This window comes from Mixophyes fleayi, chromosome 1, assembly GCF_038048845.1.
Source record: "Mixophyes fleayi isolate aMixFle1 chromosome 1, aMixFle1.hap1, whole genome shotgun sequence".
NCBI lineage: Eukaryota > Metazoa > Chordata > Amphibia > Anura > Limnodynastidae > Mixophyes > Mixophyes fleayi.
Genome location: NC_134402.1, coordinates 459619424 through 459638305, shown reverse-complemented (window position 1 = coordinate 459638305; position 18882 = coordinate 459619424). Strand labels below are relative to the sequence as shown.

Below are 18882 nucleotides of genomic sequence, written 5' to 3'. Positions count from 1 at the left end.
TAGCAGAACACTACCGATATCCAGCAAACCTCAAACATATCACCTATCTCCCGTATCTTCCAAAGTCCTTTAAATGTGCCCTCTGGAATGCACACTCTGTTTGTAACAAACTTACCTCCATACATGATCTCTAACTCTCAAAAAACCTCAACCTTCTGCAATAGCAAAAACATGGCTCACACATTCAATCACTACCTCACCTGCAGCCCTTTCACATGGTGGCCTCCATCTCACCCACACCTCCAGACCAGGAAGCAGACAAGGAGATGGGGTTGGACTACTTCTCTCCCACAGTTCACATTCACAATTCTACTAAATGTTCCATCACTCACATTCACAGCTTTTGAAGTACATGCTATTCGCATTTTTAATCCATTCTCTATGCGTGTTGGTGTGATCTGAACCACACCAACAATTTCTTGAACATTCTCTGCATGGCTCCACCTCTTATCTTCCGACATCCCCACCATCGTCATGGTTGATTTCAACATCCCCATTAATAATCCACTTTCCAATTCTGCTTCCAAACGTTTCTCTTTATCTTCCTGCCACAGCCTCTCCCAGTGGATTGAATCCTCTACTCATCGGGATGCCAACTGCCGTTATCTTGTTTTCTCTAGACTACGCTCAGTTTCTGATTTCATTAATACTCCTTTACCCCTTTTGGATCATCACCTTATAGGCTACACACTCACTTCTCTGCTGTCAAACTCTACCAAGCCTCCTCATAGCTGCATAAATCTTAAACTCTCTACAACAATTTATCTCCCAAAATTATACATTCTCCTCTCCTGATATGGCAGTTCCTCATTTCCACCAAACCCTAGCAACAGACCTTGATCAAGTGGCTCCACGTTGAGTTCGATGTCAACCGTGACACCCTAAAGTAACATGAAAACTTCAAAAACTGGCGTAAGTCTCGTACCTCTAATGATTTCCTCACATGAGCTGCTATCTACCACTCCTATCGAATTGCACAGGACATTGCTAAACAAACATACTTACAATCTCTCTCTCTGCTCAGGGTTCTAAACCAAATGCTTTATAACACATTTAATCTCTTCTCAACCATACCACCCCAAACCCACCTACTACTAACAGTGCCCAGGATATTGCTTCCTACTTCAAGGACAAAAAAATGATGAACAGGGGTTCATATTAGAAGGACAAATTAGCACTCCTTATGTTGATTAAAATATAACTTTTAATGATTATTGTTTAATAATGACATCCTCCCGGAAGACAAGGTGAAATATATTAAAAATTACTTTCAAATACACACATACACACGTGTAATAAAAACAAAGACACCAACTGGTAGGGATCTATTATATAAAGGAATGGTCTCGTGGATACAGAGAATTATCTGTATAAATCCTTAGTAGCAAGCCATTTACTAGTAAGTAGTGGTTAGTAGGAAGACAGGATGATCTAAAGAATGAGTGAGAACCGTGTCTCTTATGGTGTTGGTATTGTAAGCCTTCTAGTCACCACTGTAACAGCTGTAGCAGGCGGATAACGGAGTGAGATATTTAATCTCCGTGGATTTAATGAGGGGAAACCCCTAGCTGAAGATAGTGTTAGCTTGCATGGTGATATTTATAAACTTAGGATACAAGGCTTGTTCTGGGTTAATAAAAGTATAAAGCACTACACATTAGTGCATCTATACTGAGGCTGGTGTAATTCCTGCGATGTGTGACATTGTCAGCTATAATAAATGCAGTTAGCTCATTGCCAGTAACAGCTCTGTGGTACTAAAAGTTGTCCCTGATATGAGTAAACTTATGTATAGTCTCCGTGGAGGACAATATTCACAGCAGCTAAACTCGTTTTGTCTAAATGGTAGAATCCCATTATATTGTGAAAACTCTATCTGTATCTATGCCTGCTACTAAATAGAAACTACTGCTACATCCCTATTTGCAACTGGTGTTGGCGCCAAATAACGCTGGCCCCAACGTACGTTTCACCCTCAGGCTTTGTCAAGGGGAATCACCGTTAAAGCCGATGTAAGAAACTTTTATGTTCAACAAGCGGGATCAGATGTCGTGATTGACATAATGTCCAGCCAATAGTGAGTGGGATTCCCGTGACATCATACAATGGAAAGGCCACTCATAGGTTGATAGAGACAACTGGTCTCTCCACAGGGGAATCCCTTGTGGGTGTCAAATCGGAAGAGGGGAGATAATGATAGACAGATGAGCCAGCCAATGCCTATTCTTAGAGCATTTAGATCGAAACAGGATCCTACGGACCAAGGATTAATATAACAGAGATAGAAATGATGTTAGTCATGGTAAGTAATCCATTTTCCCATATTGAATTTCAGAAAAAGCACTGAATAAAGATGACAAGTAACAGACAGGCCATATTAAATAGCGGGAGTGCGGCAAGCTAGGTCAAACCTGCTGCTATCTTATAAGTAAAAAATAGTTGATAGGGTATGCCTCCCGTATTATTAAGCTGTCATGGTAATGTCACTTGGCAAGTCAATCAATTATAGGTTGGGGAAAAGAAAAAGGAAAAATCTCTATACAGGGAAATCCCTTATAAATGTTGTATCAGAGAAAGAGGACAATAAACTGGAGGAGTGAGAAATGCACATTCTTTGTGCACTTGGATTGATATAAAATCAATCAGAACAGGCATGCATATGACAGGATCCTGTTTCGATCTAAATGCTCTAAGAATAGGCATTGGCTGGCATAAAAGTTTCTTACATCGGCTTTAACGGTGATTCCCCTTGACAAAGCCTGAGGGTGAAACGTACGTTGGGGCCAGCGTTATTTGGCGCCAACACCAATTGCAAATAGGGATGTAGCAGTAGTTTCTATTTAGTAGCAGGCATAGATACAGATAGAGTTTTCACAATATAATGGGATTCTACCATTTAGACAAAACGAGTTTAGCTGCTGTGAATATTGTCCTCCACGGAGACTATACATAAGTTTACTCATATCAGGGACAACTTTTAGTACCACAGAGCTGTTACTGGCAATGAGCTAACTGCATTTATTATAGCTGACAATGTCACACATCGCAGGAATTACACCAGCCTCAGTATAGATGCACTAATGTGTAGTGCTTTATACTTTTATTAACCCAGAACAAGCCTTGTATCCTAAGTTTATAAATATCACCATGCAAGCTAACACTATCTTCAGCTAGGGGTTTCCCCTCATTAAATCCACGGAGATTAAATATCTCACTCCGTTATCCGCCTGCTACAGCTGTTACAGTGGTGACTAGAAGGCTTACAATACCAACACCATAAGAGACACGGTTCTCACTCATTCTTTAGATCATCCTGTCTTCCTACTAACCACTACTTACTAGTAAATGGCTTGCTACTAAGGATTTATACAGATAATTCTCTGTATCCACGAGACCATTCCTTTATATAATAGATCCCTACCAGTTGGTTTCTTTGTTTTTATTACACGTGTGTATGTGTGTATTTGAAAGTAATTTTTAATATATTTCACCTTGTCTTCTGGGAGGATGTCATTATTAAACAATAATCATTAAAAGTTATATTTTAATCAACATAAGGAGTGCTAATTTGTCCTTCTAATATGAACCCCTGTTCATCATTTTTTTGTCCTAATATAACAGGACCAGCACCCCCACATGCTACATGTTAAAGGTTTATATCTTGTTATATACTGCATGTGGTTGTTTCCTTTCAATCCCTGTGCAGAACATCTCCCCCCCTTATTTACTTTAATTTTCCTACTTCAAGGACAAGATTGATAAGATTCAACTTGAAATGGTATCCTCTTCCTCGATAAGCAGTCAGCTCAATTCTTTCCCAGCACCTTCTAAAACCCTCTCTTCATTTGATCCCACAAATGAAGATGACGTATATATTCTCTTATTATCTTTCTCCTCTACCTCCTTTCTTCTTGATCCTATACCCTCACTAATCAGTAGGTCCCTGTCTCCTGTGCTCATATCACCTCTAACTAAAATCTTTAATCTCTCACTACTGTTAACTTTCCATCGTTATTCACAAACGCAGTGATTACTCCTGTTATGAATAACAAAAGGTTGACCCAATCTGTCTCGCAAATTATCATCCCATCTCTCAGCTCCCATGTCCATCCAAGATTCTCCATAAAATTGCCTACACTCGCCTCACATGCTTTCTTTACATAAACCATCTATTGGATCCTCTTCAGTCTGGCTTTCATTCTCAACACTCCACAGAGACTGCATTGATTAAGGTTGTCAATTACTTAATCACTGCTAAAACTAAAGGCCATTACTCTCTCCTAATTCTCCTGGATCTCTCTGCTGCATTTGACACTGTTGACCACTATCTTCTCATACAAATACTACAATCCCTAGGGCTTCAAGACACTGTCCTATCCTGGTTCTCATTCTGGCCTAATCGTTCTTCCAGTGTTAATTTCTCTGGATCTACCTCTGCTCTGCTTCCTTTATCAGTTGGAGACCACAAGGCTTAGTTCTAGGTCCTCTGCTGTTCTCTATCTACACCACTTCTATTGGAAAACTAATAAGTTCCTTTGTATTTAAGTATCATCTCTGTGCGGATGATACACAAATCTATCTAACATCTCCTGATCTCTCACCATCTGTCTTGCATTACTAGCTGTATTTTTGCCATTTGTCATCTTGGATATCCTCTCGCCAACTCAAACTTAATCTTTCACAATCAGAATTAATAATATTGCCACCCACCAACAGAAGTTACCTACCTTACATTTATATTTTTGTTGTCAACATGACCATAAATCTCACCCAACAAGCTCACTTGTTTTCCACATTGACTTTATGTTTAAATCATGTTACATACATCTAAAAAACATTTCCAGAATACGCACATATCTCACACAAAACACCGCAAAAACTTTAATTCAAGCACTCATCTCCCGAATTGACTATTGCAATTCCCTCCATATTCATCTTCTTCGAATTAGACTCTCACCCCTACAATATATTTTGTACGCAACAGCTATTTTGATTTTACTTGCAAATAGTTCTTCCTCTGCTGAGCCACCCTGTCACTCTCTACATTGGTTGCCTGTTTTTCACTGAATTCAGCATAAAATTCTTCTACTAACATATAAGGCCATCAACAAAACTGCACCAACATACATCACCTCACTTGTCTCAAAATATCTCCCATTTCAACACCTCCATTCTGCCCATAGATTGCAAAATCCCTCTTACCTCTCTGTCTGTCTGTATTACCCAGTATTGTTTTATTGCTGTGTTGATGATGATGACCACCACAGAAGATAATATAGCATCATAGAGTGAAGTCGCTACCTAGCATGATGATGTGTCTGCTGACGTATTCCATCTAGTAGGAAGAATCTCTGGAGGGTCTCGGCTGTGTGTCCCAGTCACAGTTTTGGATGCCTTCTTTGATTTGACCTGAAGTAAGCATATAGCCATAAGGGGTCACCTAAGGTGTTGGATAATCTCTGCATTCTATATATGGTTAAGGTTACTTGTATTTTATATATAGTGTGACACACAGTGGTGATCTCCATTGTTTAAAAATATACACATTGCACTATATTGTATTCCTGTCCATACAAGTGATGTAACGTGGGTGTATTACTTTGAGGATACTCAGCAGATAAAAATAATTTATTTCCCCTCATGAAACAATTTAACATTTTGTAAGAATTCAGGACCCTTTCCTGGATGACCTTTAAACTGGATTAAATTGTACATTTTCTTTGGTTTATACATTTTATTTTTATTTTGTTTGTCTGTTGATTACCCCTTTGTTTCTGATGAGCAGATAGTGTGAGTGCTTGTAGACGGGTGAGATTTGTATTTTTTTAACTTCTCTGTAGAAGTGTAGATGCTGTGATTGCACATCTGTGAGCAGCATAACATTGGAGAGTCTATCTTGTGTATAGTATATATCATCATGTATTGGATTTTGGCACTCTGGAACCCTCTAACAGTTGGCACAGCCATATCACCTCTTGACATTATCTGCTGAAACATATTTCACCTCTGTAGGTGATGACACGATTGATGCTTGCTTTCAGCTGGACCAGAATATTAAATTATACCCTAATTTAAACAATGAATCACTTGTTGACAATCCATATCCAGATAATCTGTGAATAAGGTCATTTTTCAAGACAATTTAATGTACATTTCCAGATTAAGATATTTCATGACTCTTGACCACATTCCAGTCTCTTTGGTGAGGCTTACTCACATGTCAAAAGAAAATGCATTTTAAGGCTGCAATATCTGTATACATAGTTATTTGTGGGCCCTATAGGAACATTTTGAAAGTGCCACTATGTGCCGCTCAATGATGAAAAACTTGAATATACGTATAGGGCTTTGGCGGGGATGGGTACTCCCCACGGTCATGAACCCCATAGCATCCCCTGCACCTATGATAGTTATGCAACTCCATGTATGAGTAGTTGTTTCCATGTACAACGTTGTCTCACTGCTTGTCTGTAACTCTCATTGTTGGTTAGAAGACCATATTCTCCTTCCAACTCCAGGTAGTTTTTTTTTCCATTGGTGTCGATTCACCTCTGATTTCTGTCATCCAAAGTAGTAGAGGATTGCAGTGATTTTAACATAGTGGTGGATTGGGTAGAAATCTCTCTCCTCTCTCTCTCTCTCTCTCTCCTCCTCTCTCTCTCTCTCCTCCTCTCTCCTCTCTCCTGCTCCTCTCTCCTCCCCTCTCCTCTTCTCTCCTCCTTCTTTCTCCTCTCTCCACCCCTCTCCTCTCCTCTTCTCTCCTCTCCTCTCCTTCTCTCTCTCCTTCTCCTCTTTCTCTACTCCTCCTCTCTCCTCCTCTCTCCACCGCTCTCCTCTCCTCCTCTCTCTCCTCTCCTCCTCTCTCTCCTCCTCTCTCTCCTTCTCCTCTCTCTCCTCCTCCTCTCTCTCCTCCTCTCTCCTCCTCTCTCCTGCTCCTCTCTCCTCCCCTCTCCTCTCTCTCCTTCTCCTCTCTCTCTCCTCCTCCTCTCTCCTCTCTCCACCCCTCTCCTCCTTTCTCCTTTCTCCTTTCTCCTCTCTCCGCCCCTCTCCTCTACTCCTCTCTCTCCTCTCTCTCCTTCTCCTCTCTCTCTCCTCCTCCTCTCTCCTCTCTCCTCTCTCCACCCCTCTCCTCCTTTCTCCTTTCTCCTTTCTCCTCTCTCCGCCCCTCTCCTCTACTCCTCTCTCTCCTCTCTCTCCTTCTCCTCTCTCTCTCCTCCTCCTCTCTCCTCTCTCCACCCCTCTCCTCTCCTCCTCTCTCTCCTCTCTCTCCTTCCTCTCTCCTCCTCTCTTCTCTCCTCCTCTCTCTCCTCCTCTCTCCTTCTCTCTCCTGCTCCTCTCTCCTCCCCTCTCCTCTCCTCCTCCTCTCTCCTCCCCTCTCCTCTCCTCCTCCTCTCTCCTCCCCTCTCCTCTCCTCCTCCTCTCTCCTCCCCTCTCCTCTCCTCCTCCTCTCTCCTCCCCTCTCCTCTCCTCCTCTCTCTCCTCTCTCTCCTTCTCCTCTCTCTCTCCTCCTCCTCTCTCTCCTCCTCCTCCTCTCTCTCTCCTCCCCTCTCTCACTCCTCCTCTCTAATTCTCTCTCATGCTCCTCTCTCCTCCCCTCTCCTCTCCTCCTCCTCTCTCCTCTCTCCTCTCCTCCTCTCTCCTCCTTTCTCCTCCTCTCTTCTCCTCTCTCCTCTCTCCACCCCTCTCCTCTCCTCCTCCTCCTCTCTCTCCTCTCTCTCCTTCTCCTCTCTCTCTCCTCCTCTCTCCTCTCCTCCTCTCTCCACCTCCTCTTTCTCTCCTCCTCCTCTCTCCTCAACTGCTCCTCTCTCCTCCTCTTTCCTCTCCTCCTCCGCTCTCCTCTCTCCTCCTCCTCTCTCCTGTCCTCCTCCTCTCTCCACCTCCTCTTTCTCTCCTCCTCCTCTCTCCTCCACTCTCCTCCTCTCTCCTCAACTGCTCCTCTCTCCTCCTCTTTCCTCTCCTCCTCCTCACTCTCTTCACCTCCTCTCTCTCTACTCCTCCTCCTCACTCCTCAACTCCTCCTCTTCTCCTCATCTCTCTCCTCCTCCTCTCTCTCTCTCCTCCTCCTCTCCTCCAAATCTCTATCTCTCCTCCTCCTCTCTCTCTTCTCCTCCTCTCTCTTCTGAAAATGTTACTTAACTTTGTGATTTCTGTAGCTACTTTGTAAAGTAAAATGGGACGATCAACATAGAGAAGCAGTTACATCCATTTTCATCTTCACACTTGGAGAACAAGCATGGATCAGCTGGACTTTATGTGGAAGCTTCATCTAACAAAATGGTATTCATCTTTGAGTTCCATGCTCTGGTTGATAGCTTGAAATAGTAAAATGGTTTATTTAACTTGCAGATAATGTGCTAATCCTTTTCTGGTATATCCTTCAGGTTTTGATGTGTACAACTTCTCTTCAATGTCATCAGTGGGTATCATCCCTTACATGTCCAATGAACATCAGGATTCTGAATGTACTTTGTTTACCTACTAGAAAAAAAGTGGCATCATAATCTGCACTTGATGTTTGCATATTCATTTGTTACTAACCTTGCCATGAATGTGGGAAACCATTTGCATTCAACTTAGTGATTGTTTGGTGGTAGTTTGGTGAGTTCCCAGGTCTGGAGCTGGATGTGAGATTTACTTTCTTTATTAACAGTTTTAATCCAGGGCTGCTTCTTGTTGAGGGGCAGTATTTGCATCTACTGTCACTACTCTTGTTTAGGTTGTGGTTCTGTTTAAAAGATATATGATATGTATTTGTGTGAAATGCTTTTGTTCCATCTTGTGGATCTGCTAATTGAAGCTAGAGGTGGTACTACTCTCTCGCCTTCTTTGATAGCTGGATTGCCTAATTCAATTTAACTGTCACTTTGATTGTTTTCCATGTCTTTGTGATTGAGCTTGTTACTTAGGCTGGACTACTTATGTCAGTTTTAGTCCTCGCTGTAGCCTCCTAGAATTCATTTTATTGCATGAGCTTCCTACTTGGTATATTTTCAATTGGAACGTGGAACTTCAATCTGATCACTGTTTATATAGAGTTTTCTCTAACTTGGCAAAAGATTTGGGGGCTAACATGCTCTCAAAACATAGTTGGTATATCTGCAACAAAGAATATATTTTACCTGCTTTCACACATAGTATGGTTCTTTCTTTCTGTTTTAACATTTTATTCCAGATTAGGGTTCTGGGGCCTGGAATAAATTCCATTCATGATGACCTTTTCCCATTATAAGTAAATAGCATTTTACGCATCCTGCCAAACTTGTTTACTTGAGAAATGTAGTCTTAAAGGTTTAATACCACCACTGTATGTGAGCAAGGCCTAAATGACAGGTCATAAAACATACATATTAAATTAAAATTGATGGACGTGCATTCCTTGGGGAAAGGAATGTCATTACTGGGGAGCAGCAAAGCAGAAATATTGATGACGAGAGTATTTTTATTATTATTATCATAGATTTGTAAAGCTCCACAGTGCTCCGCAGCGCCGTACAGTGGATAAACAGGACATACATAAAACAGGGACATACAAAGTTGTCAAAATAAATGCAGAAATGAAAACAAAGGGTATGAAGGACCCTGCTTATTTGAGAACTTACATAAGTGGAAGGCGGCACAGCTGAAGCAAGAGGAGCGAGTGTGGCTCAGAGTGGAGGTTGGAACAGTTGTGAGGGTGCATTAGTGTGAGTAGTATCATCGGGGATAAGGTCACCTCTTAAAAAGAGATGTGTTTTCAAAGAGTGTCTAAAGATTTGAAGGCTGTGGGAAAGTCTGATTGGGCATGATAGGGAATTCCATAAGTGGAGAGCAGCACGAGAGAAGTCTTGTAGGCGGGAGTGAGAGGCGGTTACCAGAGACAAGACAATGCAGAAGTCAGAGAGAGGGCGGGAGGGAGAGTATTTTGACATGAGATTTGAGATGTATGTAGGGGTGATGTTGTTGTGGACTTTGTAAGTAAGAGTAAATAATTTGAATTTGATTCTGAAGGACACAGGTATAGGGATTTGCAATGTTAAGTAGCAGATGTGGATCGGCGAGTGAAAGAGTAAGAGGTGGTTATAACATAGGAGGTGTTCAGGGTATTTTGAAGAGGGAAAAATGGGTGAGTGGAATCAATAACAGATACATCTAGCCATATACTAGGAGCTTGCAATAGTCATAGTGTGAGAAAACAAGAGAAAGGGTAAATGTTTTAGTAACACTTTGAGACATTTTTTGGCAATGTATCAAAGCAGACATTACTAGTCACTTTAGTGAGTGCGGTCTTATTGGACTGTAGGGGAAAAGCCTGATTGCAGGGGGTCAAGATGGGAGTGAGTGGAGAGAATGTGGGTCAGGCAGGTGTACACAGTCCCCTTTAGTAGTTTGGGATTGAGAAAGAGAGTAAGGGGGTGGTATTTGGAGAGAATGTTTGGGCCAATAGAGGGTTTCTTGTGGTTATGATAGATGAAAATATATTTGAAGGAGTAAGGGAAAGTGCAAGTCCAGGGGGACAGGTTGAAGAGACGAGCTAGGTGCAGAGAAGCAATGGGAGAGATGGAACAGAGGAGTTGGGAGGGAACAGGGTTAAAGGACAACCTTGAGGAATAAGAGGAAGAGAAGAGAGCAAAGACCTGGGGTAGATATATTAACCTTTCTTAAAAGGCAAAGTGGAGATTTTGTCCATAGCAGCCAATCAGTTTCCAACTAGATAAATGATAAAATCTGATTGGTTGCTATGGGCAAAACCTCCACTTTTCATTTTTAAAGTTTGTTCGATCTATCCCCTTGTCCTCTGTAACAGGAGATAAAGGATAGTGGGTAGGTTAGTAGAGGAGAGGTGTGTGGAGTGATGGATCTGGTGAGAAAAGATTTGTTGATGGATGATCTCAATTTTGCCTTTGAAGTATGTGGCAAAGTCATGAGCAGTAAGGGGAGAAGGGGGGGATGATGGGGATGGGTAGAGAAGTGAGTTTAAGATGGCAAAGAGGTGACAGAGCTAGGTAACTTAGTTATAGCTGTATGCACATGGATTCCTGGTCAGGTGGGGGTGCAGGACGCAAGGTGATATAGAACGAAAGAAGGTTGTGGTCAGAGAGGTTGTTTTATAGAAGCTGGAGCTAGTGCAGAGATGGGAGAGCACCAGATGCATGTAATGTTAATCATGATAACTGAGAGACCATATCCACTGGGAGAGACAGCAGGAGGAACAAGCTGGAGGTAGCAGTGCCAGTAATGTTATCAAATGGATGCTAACATCCCCTGAAATAAAAGTGGATAGATCAATTCTAAATATTTGATTAAACTGATGGCAGCATTGTGGAGGTGGAGTACAGTGAAGATAATAAACTGGTGATATGGACTATCAATGGAGGAGAAGGAGAGGATCTGGGTGGTGGATTCAGAAAGTGCAGCCATAGGGCAATAGGAAGCCTTCTCCACCACCACCAGATCAAGGGACTGGCTTCATCACTCTCTGGTCCTCTATCCACATTACAGTATTTATCATTTTCATTTTCTAAACTTACTATTATGTTTTCTCTCTTGCAGGTCACAGTGACAAGAATATGCATGGGATGAATTACAGTGAGTTACTCTTCTAGTATATATAAATATATATATATATATACACACTTCATATTGATGAGCTACGTAAGAGTGAGGACTAATGCACTACTAGCAGCCCTCATGTTGTAGATAGAAAGGGATGGTTCAATGCGGACGCTATAGAAGACAATGCATTGTACTAGTGAGAAGTCTGTACAAGCCATCAGGCCTCCGTCTCTTTGTACATCCTCTAATCAGGACATAGTGTAAGAAATGTTACTTGGAAGGGGGAGTGGGCACCTCTCAATGGATGTTTTGTCACATCACAAAAGGGGCATGGTCACAACTCACAGATACGTGTCTATTGTTTCTGAAGCACAATAGTGCCCCTAGCCCCCTTCCTCACACCTAAAATCTCACAAGCATTGCCATGCACCAGGGACAGGTGAGAGTGCACCTGTTCAATGCTTCTCTGCTGTGGGGGTGAGTGGGGGTGAACAGGTCATACCTCCCACCGTACCAACAGTCGGGACAAAGTGCCAGTTGTCAGGACAGCGGGACGGACCCCTCAGATTGAGACAGTTGGGGGCTATGCCTTTGGACTGTTATTATTCTGATGCAATTTAGGCAACTTAGTAGTAGCAATCTATTCATAGAATTTATTACACTAATGGGACAGGAGATCATAATGCTGAGATGGGAGGAACCAATCATGTGCCCTATATACTGCATTACCCTGTTTAATTAGCTGTTTAATTAGTGATAACAGGTTCATTCTGCCAGTACTAAACACTGTTCTATCTCTGCTATCAGACCATGTCATCCAATTGTGTGAGACCTCCACCAAATATAGGGGAGTCCCAGATAAATTAGGGTTTGGTTCAAAGGTGTGTGCCTCTGTGATTCTAACTGTATATTTGGTTCATTGTTCAATTACTGTCAATGTTTAATTGTTAAATTAATTTAATCTAGTAACAATATTTGGGGACACACTGGTTTCTTTGTCAAATTATACATTCAAAACGTCTATTGAAGGAGACAAATGAGGGACCTCTTTCAATATGAAATAGCTTTTAACAGAGAGGAATAGATTGTATTTGGCTGCAGCCAATATAAATCCTTAAATACAAATGTAAAATAGTTTTACATATATTTGTGGATGTTACAAGATGCCTTTCCCATACGGCGGGATATCATACTTTAGGTCTAGCTGCCCCTTTATTCTGCATTATTCCACCAACCAAAGCTGTGCCACATACTATATAGTGCTTGTGTTATGAGGCTCGGTGCCGTTCTCGCATTGTCTGGTCTTCATATAATCTTGGGGAATAGTTGCTGGGCTCTCTATATATCTCATTGTTTTATTAAAGTTATTTTACACAAATGGTGCCAGACAGAGCTAGTGGTTAGTACTTCTGCCTTACAGCACTGGGTTCATGAGTTCAATTCCCGACCATGGCCTTATCTGTGTGGAGTTTGTATGTTCTCCCCGTGTTTGCGTGGGTTTTCTCCGGGTGCTCCGGTTTCCTCCCATACTCCAAAAACATACTGGTAGGTTAATTGGCTGCTATCAAAATTGACCCTAGTCTGCCTGTCTGCCTGTGTGTGTTAGAGAATTTAGACTGTAAGCCCCAATGGGTCAGGGACTGATGTGAGTGAGTTCTCTGTACAGCTCTACGGAATTAGTGGCGCTATATAAATAAATGGTGATGATGATGATGATAATGTTGCAGACTATTCTATTACATTTACAACTCTATTTCTAATACACAACCATCTTCTGTCTCCAATAGATGGGTTTGCCTACTGTACGAGCGGCTGGCAGCAGATAGATGACAACTGCTACTATTTCTCCAATGAGAAGACTGCGAGAATTTATGCTGAGGGCGACTGTCAGAGGAGAGGGGCCACACTGGCCAAAATAGATGAGGATGACTCCATCATGAGGGTACCAGACAGAATGAGTGAAAGTGTTTTATGCTAATATAAATGTTTAGTTTGTGTAAGGGATGAGACTGTTAATACTTGATGTCACCCCTCAGACAGCAGCATGGTTTGGTCCATACAAGGCCATCATACCAATGTGCTCTTCAGAGGTCATTGATTAAAAACAGCAAACAATAAAAATAGTAAGCAGACATGACTACAGGGCATGAAGTGGAGAACAATGCTGTAATATATGTAATAAAAATGACTATATGGATTATATGTCACACCTTATCAAAAATGTCATTAAACTATAGACCAGGGCTGAGCAAATCTCAGGAGCCAGCAGGCGTGGGTTGGGAGAGGGATGGCCGGGGGGCACACAGGCGGCCGCATCCCCTGTCATGTGATGCGGCCGCCTGTGCGCTGACACGGCCGCATCTGATGTCATCAGATGTGGCCGCGGGGGGAAAACTATGTTTTTTGCATCCGGGGGGCGGCCGGCCGGCCTACCCCCCGGCCCTAATAGCCGTCTGACCCAGCAGTCTGGGGGGCCGTTGCCCCCCTGCCCCCTAGGCCAGCCCGCCCCTGGGAGCCAGGAAGCCAATGCTCCTGATCAATTACTGCTGGCCCAGTTAGAGCTTCTAATTCTGCTGTTAAAATATAAATAAATATATTAGCTTAAAAAGCTTATATATAAATATATATATATATACATATGTGAAAATATAAGGCATATATGATCTATAAGTTATATATCTACCCCAAAAAAATATTGTACAGGGTCGATGGAATAACTCTATTCATTTAAAAAACTTGCAGCCTGAAAGAAAATGATTACAGCAATATTTTCCTTTCAGATTCTCTTTCTGTTAATGCCATACTAGATAAAGGGATTTCAAGAGTTAATGATGGGTTATCCCTGATGATAGCAGTGTCATCCCAGCAGTGACTCTTTACATGTACAGAGCGAAGTAAAAAAACATTTTCACATGTAAAATATCTTTCTTCAATTAAATATTATCAGAACATAGTTTATTCCTCCAGCTTCACAATATTCTGTCTTATAAATGACTTTCACTCAAATAATTACCAGGAGTAGATGTGGTTTAACCCTTCCTCCATGGAGGATTTTCTCGCCCCTGTGCTGAGACGATTTTGGCACCTTTTGAAATACCATTAGTTTGCTTATACCTCCTGACATGGCAAATAAAATTTAGTAAAAAAGTTATTTTGGGTGTTTTTTGGTTGAAAATGCAAGAGAGAGAACTAAAAGCAAAACACCATTTTGTGGTTCTGGTTTTGGCAACAATCCACCTTTCTAAAACAGCAAAAATTAGGATTCTATACATAGGTTCAAACAATGAAATCTGCACTTGAAAATTATAATGCTTTTTTTTCTTGATTTAAATGCATGAAATGTGTAAGAATAATATAATATGGTAGCCCAACAAAATATACCATTTCAAATACTACACAACTTACAGCTCTAAATTAGGACGTCCCTGAGTTTGTTAACGATGGGATAGGGGAGATCTGGACAATATAACCCCCTCTCTGGACATTTTACCATTGTCTGTAGTTTATGGTGTTACTACCTGGATATCACCAGACAATAACTACTGAAAGGACACAACATTTTAAAAGGGACTATCCTCTCTCAAATGAGGGGTCCCCATAGTTTCTAAGGACTATCCTCTTTCAAACTCTTGTGCCCCTGAGACTGTAGTTGCCAGGATGGGGCTATCAGTCACTCTTAGTGCCTTGCCCCTGCCCCTGGCTCTTAGTGCTACGAGCTCTGTGACATCATCGGTGCAATTAAATCATCATTTGCCAACACTTCCTCCAGCCCCCACTGACAAGAAATACTGTTGGGGGATGGTGAGTATTTATTTTTTAAGCTTTGAACCACATGAGTGCTAAGGACAAGTGGGACTTAGGGGTATATATGGAGGACGAGCCCCACTTGTCCTTAGCACTGAGAAGGTTAAATGACTTGGATATAATTAGTATACTCAATATTATCAAATCTTACTTACAAAAGGTGTATCTAACTAATATAGATATTCTGTGATGTGGACAAACAAGATAAGTATAAATTTAAACAGCAAATCAAACAACCCTCTGCTTCACAGCCACTGACATTAGTTATAGTGGAGAAAGAACTGACCAAATAATATAATAATACATCAATTATGTCACAAGATGGTAACAAAGAGATAAAACGGCATCTTCCAAACCTCAAAGTGACAACAGCTGGAATCAGAGGACAGGGGTAGAAGGAAACCACTGCGCTTTCTGCGCCATTAATATTTTAATTGTATCTTCCATGAATTCAGACCAAAGATGCGTTTTTTACATGAGAATTGCAGAAAATATGTTCGCATTCAGCCAGGTTAATAATGTAGTATGATTCGGTCAGATCTTCTCCCACTTGTGTTTCACCCACTCTGAGCCCTTGACAACACCAAGACCTGACCAATGACAAATTCAAATAATATCTTTCCCAAAAGTAATTCCACTGACTTGTGTTCCACAAAGAATCAGACAGTGATACCTCTCCCGATCCAGGCCGTGCTGCACAATTTTCAATGGCGGGTACAATGTTGGGGTCTGATACAGATTGTGATGAAAGTCAGTGAGGCAATATAGAGGTGTCATGGTGTGTTACCAGGGCCATCTTAACAACATTATGGGCCCCCGGGCAAAGCAGTGCACCGGGGCCCCTATACATATATATATAGATGTATAGAGATATACAGATATAGACATAGATATATAGAGATAGAGATAGATAGATGTACTTGCTCAGTGACCCTTGAAGGTTTTTTTTTCAGGATTATTTATTCTAATTAAGAGCCGTGCCTACGGGGCCCCCTTGTCCGTGGGGCCCCCGGGCACCTGCCCATCGTGCCCAAAGGAAAAGATGGCCCTGTGTGTTACATTTATATCACTATAGTATAGGCACCAGGGGCAAAGGAGGACCCTTCTCTGTTGGTCACAGTCTCTTCAAATAGGATAATGAAAGTAGCAGGTTTTCTGCTTCCTTTGTCCACCAGGGGTCAGATTAATCCTTATTACACTGATCCTTTTCTTTGTTTCAGGAATTTATTAACAGGAGCCAGAAAAGTTACTGGATCGGTTTACAAAAGGTCGACAAGACGTGGCAGTGGCCGGACAAGACCAATAAGTGAGTGCCCTCCATAATGCCATGTTTACAGGGCTGAATTAAGCGGTGTAAAATGGGGTATGTGTCCTGCTCCTACTGCTCTTAGAGGGCCCTTAGTACTCACTGTCCTCCGTCTGTCCTGTACTGCAAAGACTCCGCTTACTGTCACACAGACATACAGGATGCTACAACCTAATTGTTATTGTCTCTCTCTTCCTCTCTCTATCTCTCTCCCTCTCTCCCTCTCTCCCTCTCTCTCCCTCCCTCTCTCTCCCTCCCTCTCTCTCCCTCCCTCTCTCTCTATTCCCCTATTCCAGAACGTATAGGATAATTAGGGACATCAATTATAACTTCTCTCTTTTCACAGGACAGATTTTGAACCTACAGGCACTGTTCCCTGTGTTATGGCAACTCCTGAGCTAAAGACCCAGTGGTGTAATTTCCAAATTCCCTGGATATGTCAGAAGAAAACAGAGAGATGTAACTTTAACATGGATACCCTGCAGTGTTTAGGGGAGAAGATTGGGTTTTTTGGAAGGAAACTTCCCAGAGAAGATGTCATGTAGATTTACAGAGTGCAGCAGTGTAACTTCCACCAGAGCAGCTCATGCTGCAGATATAAGACTTGGCTGTGTGGGGACGGATGACATTGAGCAATCCACTGCAGGTTCCTCTACTATTTTCCTGCGAGTGTGCATGGAGGTCGGTGCAGACACATCTGAGCACAGTGGGACCTCTGGAGTGGATGGACCTGCATCACCAGGAACCCTTCAAAATTTTACTATGGGGCTGGCAACTGAGTGTTATGCAGCTGTATATACAATTAACCTTATAAAGATCAAGACATTTTGGAAGCTCATTTTGTATAAATTCTCATTTGGTATCAATGTTTCCCAAATCCAGCCCTCAGGGACCCCAAACAGTACATGTTGTCCTGGTCAGCAGTGAAATAATTAGTAGCACCTGTAGATATTTTACAATGTGTCAGTCAATAATGAATACATCTGTGCTCCAACAAGGAGATATGGAAAACATGCACTGTTGGGGGCTCCTGGGCACCAGGTTTGGGAAACACTGATTTATATCTACAGAAATTGGATTCTCTGTCTACACAGAAGCAACTTTTCGTGATGAGGTCTTCACCTATAGCAGCCGCCATTCACCATAGATCACTATATAATCAGTGGTATATGGGTGGTCCGAGGCCTAGTATTGATCTCATTATCAGCATCGCGTGGAAGTATAGTAGACAGTGACCAATGAATACAGGAGCAAGAGAACCAGACCTGAACAAGAGACAACTGGAATAATTAATGCTGATTATCATTCAGGCGGCCAATCGTATACCAATAATAGCCAAAGGTCAGTACAGGCAACGGACAAGTAATTACGTAACTAAGACTGGAGAAAGGAAAGTGCACAGACAGATCAGCGGCATAGACAGGTGACACCAGAGGGGAGAAACAGCTCTCGATGTCCTATAAAGGAGCCAATCAGCAACCAGCTCCAGAGCGGATACTAAGTCTGGTTGCCTAGCAACGAGCTGCGACCAAGAGGAGGAAAATGGTGGCGGCTCCTGAATCTATAGCCGAGTGCCTGCTAAGTTCTCAATAAACCTCTAATTATAGTCCAGTAGTTCCGGGGATCATCGTCTTCTGCTCCTTATACCCGTCCATCCACAAATACAACCAAACACGATCTGAATCTGTATGTAATTTCTCGAACATTCCCTTACGTTACATTGTCTCTGCTGGAACTCCCCTTCCCACCCCCATCACAGCTCTTCAGGCATAAGGAGTTGTACGCTCCTTTGAGCAGGGCTTTCTCTCCTCCTGTCTTCACCACTTTTAACTCTGCTCGCCAGCTACCCTGCCTTCCTCCTCGAGGACCCTCTTCCTGTGTCCCCTCTGGCTCCCTTCTCTTACCCCTGGGGGTCTCCCTCTCATCTGTGCCCTCCCTCCTAGGTGCCGTTGCTGGCTGACCTTCCCCTCTTGCCTCCCCTCTAGCTGTGCCTTGAGCTCACTAAGTTACTGTGATTATTGTTTATTGTTCTGTGCTGTCTCACCTCATATTGTAATCTTGTCTGTCACTGTACGGTGCAGCGGACACCTAGTGGCGCCCTATAAATAAAAATTAATAATAATTAATAATAAAGGTCTGAATATCTGTAGTTTTGTACGTTCACTTCTGAGTATGTGCAGTGTGATAAAACGTAAAGATCCGCTACACAGACGGGTGTATGGCTCACTCTGAATCAGCCC

The 18882-nt window shown here is 42.3% G+C and overlaps 2 protein-coding genes across 3 annotated transcripts in view; one reads left to right on the top strand and one right to left on the bottom strand.

Moving 5' to 3' along the window:
* The window catches only part of LOC142102634 (C-type lectin domain family 2 member L-like), a 120496-nt gene extending 115085 nt beyond the window's left edge, over positions 1 to 5411 (bottom strand). For both annotated transcript variants that reach the window (XM_075187349.1, XM_075187350.1), the window contains exon 1: positions 5203 to 5411. The gene's annotated coding sequence lies outside the window, so the exon portion shown is untranslated. The remainder of the gene's footprint in view (positions 1 to 5202) is intronic.
* The window catches only part of LOC142102601 (uncharacterized), a 40889-nt gene extending 23426 nt beyond the window's left edge, over positions 1 to 17463 (top strand). Inside the window, exons 6-9 of the mRNA XM_075187347.1 lie at positions 11530 to 11565; positions 13320 to 13474; positions 16557 to 16642; positions 16989 to 17463. Coding sequence (XP_075043448.1) covers positions 11530 to 11565; positions 13320 to 13474; positions 16557 to 16642; positions 16989 to 17187 — 476 coding nt within the window. The 3' untranslated portion in view covers positions 17188 to 17463. The remainder of the gene's footprint in view (positions 1 to 11529; positions 11566 to 13319; positions 13475 to 16556; positions 16643 to 16988) is intronic.
* The last annotated feature ends 1419 nt before the right edge of the window (positions 17464 to 18882 follow it).